Source organism: Crinia signifera, chromosome 1 (assembly GCF_055691185.1).
Source record: "Crinia signifera chromosome 1, ASM5569118v1, whole genome shotgun sequence".
NCBI classification, from domain to species: Eukaryota; Metazoa; Chordata; class Amphibia; order Anura; family Myobatrachidae; genus Crinia; species Crinia signifera.
Genome location: NC_139217.1, coordinates 365,360,183 through 365,372,237, shown reverse-complemented (window position 1 = coordinate 365,372,237; position 12,055 = coordinate 365,360,183). Strand labels below are relative to the sequence as shown.

At 42.7% G+C, this 12,055-nt stretch overlaps 1 protein-coding gene across 18 annotated transcripts in view; it reads right to left on the bottom strand.

Annotated features, from left to right (window-relative positions):
* The window catches only part of RIMBP2 (RIMS binding protein 2), a 359,110-nt gene that overhangs the window by 46,605 nt on the left and 300,450 nt on the right, over nt 1-12,055 (bottom strand). For all 18 annotated transcript variants that reach the window (XM_083150351.1, XM_083150360.1, XM_083150314.1 and 15 more), the window contains one exon: nt 6,964-7,081. In XM_083150351.1, coding sequence (XP_083006477.1) covers nt 6,964-7,081 — 118 coding nt within the window. The remainder of the gene's footprint in view (nt 1-6,963; nt 7,082-12,055) is intronic.

Below are 12,055 nucleotides of genomic sequence, written 5' to 3'. Positions count from 1 at the left end.
GTGGGGTGGCGTTAAAAATTTAGGGGGACATTTAAGGGTTAATTGTGCCTATTTGGGCTCTGTAGCCCATTTAACATTGATTCCTATGGCCAAATCGCGGGCATTGAGGCATTTTACATGAAAATCGCGCTCAATCAGCCTTTTTAACATTGTTCCCTATGGGAAAATCGCGGTCATCGCGGGTAGCAGATTTTTATGTACCCGCGATTTACCCGCGATGACCGCGATTTTTACCCCCGACGCCCGCGATTTCAATCGCTGGCGCCCTTCTAGGTAAAGAGTACCTAACGTAGCACTAAAAAAACCATAGTGTGTAATAACACGTTCTCTACACCAGATTAGCTTTTCCTAAACTGCACTGCGCATGCAACTAGTTGCAAACAAAGTCTATTGCAGCTTCCGCTGATTGCCAGAAAGAACACGTACTGTAGTTTGGTATGCAGTAGAGCTGAACAGTTACTTCAAATCTGGCTATGGAGTATTGGTGGCTGCAAATAATTCATATTTTATCAGCAGCACACTATATGGTAATTAAAAAAAATGTTGATTTAAATGCGGAAGAGATGCCAATACAGCATTGCACACAGTGAGCAAAATTCAGGTTCAATGATGTCCGGCTACTCTACTGAACTCTCTCGATACTGTCAAATGCTACTCTAGGCAACTCCAATCAAGCTGTGACTTCTTCAGTTATGATATATCCCTATGCTGATTGGCAAGTGGTAAAGAGACATCCGCACGGTTCTGGAATGGCCCTCCCTTGCTTTGACATGACTTGCACTACATGTGTAACACCTACAACTTAGTTCTAGAGTAAGTAGCATAGTGGTTAAGGCGACGCTTTACATTGCCAGCACCATGAGTTTGACTCCAGTATACAGTAAGTAGCATTGGCAGCTGCAAATCTTTTTCATTTTATCATCAGTACACTATCATGCTGGTGCAGTAAGTACAATGCTGGTGCAGTATGTACACTGCTATTAATGTACTGCTTAACTGCTATTGTATAGTATGTTGCAGATTTCTATACTGTAGTTCTATATTATGCAGCGACCATATCCATGCAATATACAGCTATCATGTCCGTAGATTAAATGTTATGTAACCAATCGTAGATGGTGGGCATCGGTCTGTCTGTTGAGAATGCCGCTGTCCAATCCTTAGTGCTCGGAACCGTCTTCTGGCTGAGCTATTAAATAGAATAGATTGATAAAGGGGAAGGAGCTATGGCCCTTATTCTAGTTAACTCTTTGAGGCAAATTCCTTCTTAGCTGGACAAAACCATGTGCACTGCAGGGGGCAGATGTAACATGTGCAGAGAGATTTAGCTTTGGGTGAGTTATTTTGTGTCTGTGCAGGGAAAATACTGACTGCTTTATTTTTACACTGCAATATAGATCTCACTTTAAAGAAAAACCCCACCCAAATCTAATTCTCTCTGCACATTTTACATCTGCCACCCTGCAGTGCACATGGTTTTGTCCATCTAAGAAGGATTTTGTCAGAAAGAGTGAACTAGAATAAGGCCCTATGTCTCAGTGGGGTCAACTAGAAGTTAATGATGTTCAGGGTGGGTGGTGTACCATTCAGCCATTTCCTCCCAGAACAATTATAGTGCATCATTGCTTTTGAACATGAATGGAACGCACTGTCTAAAGGCCCATACACACTAGACGATTTTCAGCTGAAAATCGCTCAAAACAGCCGTTTTGAGCGATTTTCACCTGAAAGTCGCCTGGTGTGTATGCCCCCCGACTGCCGACTGGCGATGATGCGCGCTCCCGCATCATCGCCAGCGAGGTGGGCAGTCTGCTGGTTTTACCAGCACATCTAGCGATGATAGCTGGTTTTTCAGCCATCATCGCCAGGTGTGTACGCAGCGCGGGCTGAAAGATGATACACTTTCAGCCCGGCTGACCGCCGCGCTCCCTCCCCCTGCTACCCCGCCGGCTGCAGATCATACTCACCGCCGCTGAAGCACCGCCCCCGCTCGTCTGCCCTGCTCTGCCTGGCTCCATAGTTCTCCAGGCTGCAGCTGCTCTTGCCCGGCCACAGACTGAGTCAGCTGACGCCCCGCCCCTCCCGGCTTCTATCTGCCCTGCTCCCTCCGACTTGCTCCACACGGAGCATATAACTGTACACTGGCCACCAATGTTATTAGCCAGTAATATATACATTGCTGGCACATGCCAGCAATGTATATATTACTGGCACCACTACCCACCAATGAATATTTATATATTGGCCAGTAATAATATATACATTGCTGACACATGCCAGCAATGTATAATTTATTTATTTATTTATTAGCAGTTTCTTATATAGCGCACACAGATTCCGCAGCGCTTTACAGAGAATATTTGACCATTCACATCAGTCCCTGCCCCAGTGGAGCTTACAATCTATATTCCCTACCACATGTACACGCACACACAGACATTCTAGGGTTAATTTTGTTGGGAGCCAAATTAGCCTAGCAGTATATTTTTTGGATTGTGGGAGGAAACCGGAGTACCCGGAGGAAACCCACGCAAGTACGGGGAGAATATACAAACTCCGCACAGTTAGGGCCATGGTGGGTATTGAACCCATGACCTCAGTGCTGTGAGGCAGTAATGCTAACCATTACACCATCCGTACTGTATATTATACATATACACAGAATTATGGAAGAAATAACGTCACTCCAGGCTCTTGAAAATACAGTACTTTTACCGCGCTGCCAATGGCGTTTCGGGATTTTACCTGATTGCTTGGCTCCGAATATGCACAGCCCAGCGATCAGTTCTGAATCAGGCCCCAAGAACAGAAATGCACTGAATAAAATGGACGCTGCTCCCACCCTTGGAATACAAACCCAGCCCATTATGTAAATAGCCTTTTATATGAAAGATTTTCAGCAAAGTCTTTTGCCTCCTGAAAATCTCTCACTCTATGGGAAAATAGCTCAGTGTGTACGCACTATTTTGGTGACAGATATATCTATCACAGATTTTGGCAAAGTCTTTTGAAATGAAAATCTTCGAGTGTGTATGGGCCTTTAAGGTGGATCGGCAGCGCATATACAAGTCAATACCTCAGCCCTGGAGGATTTGGAGACAGCCTCCAGGGCTGAGGTATTGACTTGTATATGCGCTGCCGATCCATCTGAAAAGCTCCTTGAGGAAGGTCCGTTTGTGGACCGAAACGTCGGGGCAATGATGGAAATTGACCTATTGGAATAAACTCTATATTTGAATTTTTACTATACCAGTGACTTTCTCAAGTACCATTATTCACAAGGAGAGTGTTCATTTCCCCCCTAACAAGGGAGGGATACTCTGGCTATATTTGGGACACATGGTGATCCATGTTAACCCCCTATGGACACCCCTGACTTTACTTCTTTTGCAAAGTGAGAGTGCGGTTTTCCTCGATTATATACATATATATATATATATATATATATATATATATACACATATATATACACACACACACATATTGGTGCCCAGTGGTATCAGTAATATATAGATTGCTGGCATATGCCAGCAATCTATATATTACTGGCTTAAAAACTGCATTGGTGGCCAGTGGAGTTTATTTGCTCCACACTATAGAGCAAAGTAGCCAGCCGGGGGCGGGGCGTTCTGGCGGGGTGCTCCACCGGGCTGTGTGGCCTGGCCGGGGAGACGCAGCAGCACAGCAGATGAGCGGCGGCGTGGGCACGGTGGTGGGGTGAGTATAAGCACTGGTGGGGGCGACGGGGGGTGCGGACAGCGGGGGTCGAAGGTGCGGGGGTGGTCAGCCAGGGGAGGAAGCGGCCGGTCAGCTGGGCTGAAAGTCTCTAAACTTTCAGCCTGGCTGCCATACACACCTGGCGATGATGGCTCTAATATGAGCCATTATCGCCAGACATGCTGGTAAAACCACTTTGCTAGCGATGATGCAGGAGCGCGCATCATCACTAGTCGGGCATCGGTGGACCATACACACTTGCAGACTTTGAGCTGAAAATCGCTCAAAACAGCTGTTTTGAGTGATTGTCAGCTGAAAATCGGCAAGTGTGTATGGGCCTTAACACAAACTGCAGGTGCTGCGCATGGGAAGCAGCCTCCTTTGCCGCTAGGGCACGCAGTCGGCTGTAGCAGATGCCTGTAAAGTTAGTCACACCTAATCTCTACAGAAGCACATCATTGCTATTGAACATGAATATAACACACTCTGTAGTGGAGCATTCGCCATCCATCGGTTAAACTGTGTATTGCATGTTGTGAATCATTCATGGTGTGGTGTATTTTACTGAAATGCCGCAACGCTATGCCATGACATGCTTTGACTGGAAAGCTTGAATACCATGTTATGACAATAGAGTTACGAGGACACATCTGCATCCTATAGGAAGTGAATTGCAATTTAAAGTTGCATGAGATGTGTAATGTATCTTCCCTACAAGTACAATGACTAAATTAAGCTAAAAAAAATCTTGAACTCTCATGGAGGAAAACTAGTCAATCAAATTTCTGTTAGCTTGAACTACATGATACTTTTATTATTACCCTATTATTGGTCCTAAGCACAGAGTAGTCAGCCATTTTGGTGTCTGAACCAATATTTTTAAGAATGCTCTATAAAATTGAACCAGAAACCAGTGGCATCATATTATCACTGTATATAAAATCTTAACTACTCCTCTCCTTTTTTGAAGTGAAGTACCACCAGTGATCACTAGAGGCCAATCGATGGACCAAAATACTCCTCAACAGAAATTAAAACCAAAATGATATGTTTCAAACGTCCTGGATATAGACAGAGGGAGCAGTGTAGACAGAGATTGGAGGTAGGAGCAGATAGGGACTAAGCCATCATTTTGATTGGCTTTAGCTAGTCACCAATATTAATGAGGTCCTGGGTCTTAGTGACTGACTTTTGTAAAATACAGTTTCTATAATAAATGTATGCATTATCCACCAATGACATCACTACTCTGGTAATTAAAGACTATAACAATGCCACTAAATATGTGTCTAAGTTACAACTAGAAAAGGGAGCAACAAGCTGTATCCAAGTGATGGCTTACATTGACCCTCCAGTTGTTGTTGAACTTCACATCCCAGCATGCCCTGTATCAGTTTTAGCATGGCCACATAGTTAAACTGTACCAGGGCATGCTGGGATGTATAGTTCAACAACATCTGCAGTGTCAAGATTATCCATCACTGCTTATACCATGAATGTGTTTTATCTTCCTGAACACTGGAGGAAACTATTATAAACTGACAAATTATGGAGGAAAATACAGTTTATCAAATGGTTCTATTACGTCTAGACTCTACTAAATATATTAAAGCACAACTATCTGGACAGGACATAAAATGTTATATGAACTTGGAGTGAAGATGGGGACAGATGAAGGGATGTGAAGATGAACATAGGTACACCACATAGATGACATACAGAATAACCTGGCTGTTAAATTCGATATAGCAAGAATTATTGATTTTATTTCAAACTTTGTCATAGTGAGGTTAGTTACACCGAAGAGCTGAACCGATGAGTATTGGTTGTCAATCAAGTGCAAGTAAGACCACATAAACAAATGTTTGGATGATTGACAGGAGTTACTGCAAATTTGAATTTTTTTAAATAATAATCAACGGTTAGGGTATATTTTCAGGATACATTTCAAAAATAAGGCCTTGTCTTTGGATGAACTCTGCTATCTTGCCAAATGTAGTTATATAAACATGGGGCAGAACTACAGAGCATATATTGTGGATGTAGCTTTACTTTACTAGAAGTATGTGGACATTATTTTCTCATGAACAGATTAGTCTTAGCTTGTGCTAGCAATGGTTTTAGCACACATGTAATTTACAACACACAAAGGTTCACATGGCAAATTACTTTGTCCTTATGTGCCAATATGAACTTAAGGTGGGTGCTTCATTTCCAGTCTTTGGAGACAGTGTACATAGTGTCAGTTACCAGGAAGATGCGGCCTCCTACATGTGCTTGCCCACGCTACTGGGATTTCTGACACACTCTTCCAGTTCTTCCAGGAAAGTACAGTAGACAACACTTCCAAACCCCAGCTACTTCTCCAGTGAAGTGGGCAGAGGTGTAAGGACATAGATATTCCAACATTTTTACCTTACTTAATGTGCTTTTCTGGTCAATGTAAACTGGGAGCATCACCATTCATCCCATTAAACATGTAAGAAAATCCCAGTCAACATAACTCTGAGGTGCTGGCAGACACAAGGTATTTTTGCAGAGTAGAGGTTTCTGTGCGTATTTATGAATAACAAACTCCCTGAAAAATAGGCCCACTCATTTCAATAATATTTTAATTTTCTTACCCCATGCCAATGATTTACTAAGCTCTGAGCTACAGACACTTGATAGCGCCATATGAATAAAATAATAACAATCCACTATGTCCAAAGAAAAGTGGTGTTGCTATTGGGGGGGCTTTCTGTGGAGTGACACTAAAGTGCTGACTCCTCCTCAGTGACCGGAGCTAGTTGTGTTGCTGTAACATAACATGCAGCACTGCAGTCTGACTGGTCCCTGAGTGCAGCCCATCATCTCCAGACCTCCGCAGTGATGAAACCAGGGCTCTGACCTGTGAGGGCACGCCCCTACCTGTGTGGTCATACCCCTTTCTGCACTATATATTATTGCTCTGGGTATCATTAAAAGGTAGGGACACCGATGCCAAACAATACACCATTTTGCAACTATACTGTACTTCAAAAGTACAGAAAGAGGAACAGGCTAAATATGAACTAATTACTTTTACTGTATTTCATTAGCTGCTAAAAGTACTCTACGCACTCACTGAAGTCAACAGCAATAATTAGGTTTGCAGTTAATACAATGCTGCCTTTTATGAAACATAACATTTCCCTTATTTTAAACCACACAGGGAACAGGAACATACACAACATAATGCATAACTCAGCAATCTATCAAACTAACCAATGGATGGAACCATCATGGGTCGAGGTCTTTGTTGCACCGTACTACCATGAGGGAATCGTCGAGCTGTGTGATCCCCTCTTTCCATTCTTCCTAAAGCAGAGTGATTACCTAGAAGCTGAACACAGATAGAACACACAATCAGTCTCTACTACACAATAATGCACAATAACATTTCAAACTACAGCTTAAAGCAAAAGCCATAAAGGCAACTAAACTTTACTTTTAATTGAAGGTTAGCTGAAAGATAACATATAGTAAACAGTGGGAGGTACAGCTAATACTATACACGCTAAAATGTTAGTTATCGTAAAACTTATAAAATAATAAAACCTGTGTCACATACGTTACAGTAAAACTGGTTACACACTGGAGCAACAGGGATTTGTTCCAACATCTGAACGAATCCCTGGAAGCCCAGATTGCCTGTACACACTGGAGCGATGTTAATAAAGGACAAAACGATCACTGTTATATCCTTCATTACCATGCATGGTGTTGTTAGTGATATCATTAGGTTTAATTTGGAGAATGCATATCGCCAATACACAGCAATATAGGAGATATACTGGTCCGATCTGCCCTACCGCTCATTGGGGTGTATTCAATGCTGTGGGCGAGGGTTTCCTGCTCGCTGTCACCACTCACCCTGTCAGTATTGAACGCACCCCCCTTATACGGCATTTTCCCCTCGCTCCGTTTTTTTAACGAGGGGGAATTGTCGTATGCAGCTCCAGAAGCAGCGAGACTCGCGGCTTAATACAACGGGTTTGCTGCATTAGCCGCGGGTCTCGCTGTTTGGTGAGCAGCTGGTGAGGGGGTTAAACAGTGAGGATCGCTGATTTTCTGCAATCTTCGCTGTTTAACCCCCTCGCCGGCCGCATTGAATACCTGCCATTGTGTAGCCAGCTTAAATGCTAGTGAAGACCTATAAAGCCAAACATAAACGGTCAATGCCAAAACCACTACAGTATCGGGGAATGGAGAGATTACACAGAAGTGTACCATGAGTGTTCTGGTTCGGTCGTAATGAGAGGTCACTAGAAACAATAGCTATCAATAGCTCTTCAACAAACATAATACAGTGACACAACAAACACTAAAGATGAAACAAACTCTATTTTCAATGTGGAACACAATAATGTACACCTTTTGCAACATATAAAAAGCCGACAGTGTCCAGGTCGATAATCAATAGGTCAAATGGCCGACATGTAAAAGGTTGACAGACAAAGGGTCAACACAAGTTTTTATGAGTGTTTTTGTATCAATATGTAAATTAAATTCCATGAATCCCACATTAATGTAGCGCTTTGCTCGCCATGCTTTGGGGAAGGTGCCACACTCCCCCACCGCTACGCTCGGCACACTTTTCTGTTCCCATTCAGAGTCCATGTGGATGGTAAAGTATGAAAAAGTATTTTTTAAAAAAGAGAAAACTTAAATAAAAACCTGCCAAGTCGACCTTTTCCTTGTGTTGACCTTTTGTCTATGTCAACCATATGGTGTTGACCTATTGACTGTCAATCTAGACACTATCAACCCATTGACCGGTTACCATTCATGCTTAATAAGCTATAACAATGTAATATATATATATATTTTATACACATACCGTATACAGATGTGTCCTTATACAAGGGCTACTCTACCGTGCTGGGCAGGTGTCTCATACAAAATGTGCATTTTATTCACATCAAAAAAATCAAAGAACAACAGAAATACTCTGCTAAATCAAACTGACCAATTTTTGGTGTGAGATTTCATCTGCGTGCAACGCTGTCTGAATAACACACTAAGGGGGTTATTCTGGTTGACTCGCAAGGCCAAATTCTGGGCCGCCCACCCCCCCTTGCAGCGTGGGTTTGCCCGCACTGGCTGCGAATGGATGTTTAACATATACATCTATTCACAGGTCAATGTCACCGACCATCGAATAATGGCGAAGGCCCACATATATGTAAGGTTGCTCTGAGCAAGATTACATATGTGTGTCTGTTCGGGGGGAAGTAGGCAGGCAGCTGACATCCGGTGATGTCAGCTGCCTGCCCCCTGCCTGTCCATCATGCCCTCATTACCATGAGAACGCCCAGCATTCTCATGGGAACGCCCATGGAACGCTGGGCTTCCCATATGGTAATGAGGCTGCCCGGTGCCCCAAGCCTCTCGATCGGTGTGTAGTGTGCGTGCACCTGGTGAACAGAATGTTCACCATTGGTGCATGTACCATCGGTCAGGCTGCGGACGTAGTCTGGTTGCTAAATATGCTAAAGCTCTTTTTGCTGCTGGGTCATTTTGGGTGTCTTGTCCCCTATGGCTTATAGATGCTAGGTGTATGAGGACACGTGTGTGTGTGTGTGTGCTTGTTATACAAATGTTTGCACTTTAGTTTTTTAGTTCAGTCTGTCTCCTGTTTTTGCTACTGACATGTCCGCTATAATTGGAGAAGGCCACAGTCTTCCTAATTTTAGGGAAAGGACAGACAGGGTGAGCGTGAGGCAGTCTCATTTGACTGCAGAAGAAATTACTATAATGATTACCTTATTACTCCAGGTCAGGGTTGTATCTGACTGCAACACCACAAATAAGAATACTAGTTTCTATTCTTAGCATGGTCGATGCAGCTTTATACAGCTTCCTTGTGTATGTACTGTATATACTCTAAGGAATTGTATAGTAAAACTGATTGAGTGTAAACACAACACGCGGGAACTAGAGCGCCATCTAGTGATGAATTAGAAAAAGTAGCCGACAGGCAGAGTGATCTGTTCAATTGTGCACAGTGTATAGAAGATTGTTTTGTAGGTTACACATTGTTAGTTACTAGTTATAAAATATATTGGATATACTCAGAGGTTTATTCTCTATGAAATATTCAGTAAAAACAAATCAATAAAAGTAGCGACCTCATAATAACCATATAATAAGACACCACATAACTCGTAACGTACAAGAGAGAATTCACGTATAAAAAAGTAACTGATCTAAACATGCAGGGGAAGCGGTTTCTGCTATTATGTGATTATACATTGAATCAGTTGGGTACTTGAGTGGTTATTACATTGCTGCCATGTAAATTATCCCTACTATAATCATTTACTCTGCTGCCCTGTATATCATTATTTATAGACAATAGAAGTTATTATTGCTTCTGTATATTTTTGATAAAAGAAGCCATCACAAATCTCACAAGTGCTTAGCAATTGTTTCAAAGCTTGCTAGGTAACACATGACACCAATAGTGGATAGGACTAAGCTTACTTTTAGGGGCAAAAACACGAACACAGAAAAACACGTTTTCTAAGCAATCTGACTAGAATGATCAGACCGCTCCATGTGTATGCCCCTGAGCGATGGCAATGCACTGTCCCACGTGTCGCTATCGCCTGCTAAGTCAGTGCATGCAGTCAAAATCTAGTCATATCGCTTAGCAAGTGATTACAAATCTCTCTGTGTGTACAGAATGAGTGATAGCGATCGAGATCTACGTAATTCTGAACCACTACCCTGCCATTTTCTTGCTTAAGAAAAATTACTTAGCACACATCTCCGCATGTGTATGGAATTTCTATGGGCAATCTAGACGCTGGGAAATCGCCTACCCTAAATAACTTAGCACACATCTCAATGTGTATGACCCTTTACAGTCGCACTGAGGCCTACAGACACTGCTGCTGTAGTCACTTAGGCGAGCACAAGGATGTGCTTCACTGGTGCTTATGGCAGCGATGCCGGAGGTTTAGTCCTATAATGCATCACGGACACGTATTACAGAAACTCACCACTCTGGTGATCTGGTGAATAATGTACCTACGTAAGCTTAGTGATGATGTAACACATACCTAGAGGTATATTTTAAAATCGCTCTAAACCAGTGGTTCTCAACCTCGAATACCCCTAGCAGCTCAGGTTTTCCAAGTCACCCAGCTGGAGCGGTGTATAACCCAACTGTTACATTTTTAAAATCCACAGGTAACCTGGAAAATGTGAACTGTTGCAGGTACTTGAGGAGTTGGGAACCACTGATTTAGGGCAAGATGTATCAAGCTTCAAAAAGTGATAAAATGGAGAGTGATAAACAGCCAGCCAATCAGCTTCTACCTGTTATTTTTCAAACCCAGCCTGTGACATGGCAGGTAGGAGCTGATTGGCTGGTTGTTTATCACTCTCAATTTTATCACTTTTGAAGCTTGATACATCTGGCCCTTAAACTGATGTGTTTTGCACTAAAAGACTAGTTGTAAGTAAATGTGTGTTTTTGCCAATAGAGCACAACATCGATTGACAGCTTTTTGTCAGTTTTACGTTTCGAGCGTTCATCACTGCCATAGCTTTATTCGGAGAAAAAGAGGTGCAGTTAGACCTCCTTTTAATACATATGGAGAAGCAGCCATAACCCCTCACCCCCCCCCCCCCTTTTTTTTTTAAAAAATTCTGGAAAATAAGATTCCACAAACAGTGGTCTCTGTACCTTTATTACATATGTGCACAGTGTATTCAATATTTTATAGACAGACAGGAGTAATTGATAATTACTGAAGCACAAAACAAGGTACCTAAATGACCTTGCACATGTGTAGATGTCTTTTATACAGCTTTGCTTTTATTTTATTTTATTCTCCATCGAATGATTTTACCTCTGTGCGTTGTGAAATATAAGCCGGGACTACTTTTCATTTGAACACTTTCCGACGAATCGGGGATTGGTGCTGATGTCATCCGCGTGCCCCAGTGCAGGCAGGGGCACGACTGCGTTTGCTGGAGTCCCAATGTTTTGGGGGGCACACCCATGAAACACTGAGCATTTCATGGGCTGTCATTCAAGCAGCGAGCGCCTTGGCAAAGAGAAACTGCACCAAAAGCACTTGCAGCCTGGGCCTGCACATGCGCATTGACGACAATGCGCATGCACACACCAAAAACATCGGGGACAGGTCTGAATCAGCCCCTTAGTGTATTCGAATAAAATATTAGATTTTTAATTAAAGGGAAAGGGTTACCTAAGCATTTCCTATAACCCCCAAGACTTCTGCTCCATTCACAAAGTTCTTCTAGGCTGAATCTGGGGAAAGCCAAGATTTCTATGGGGTGT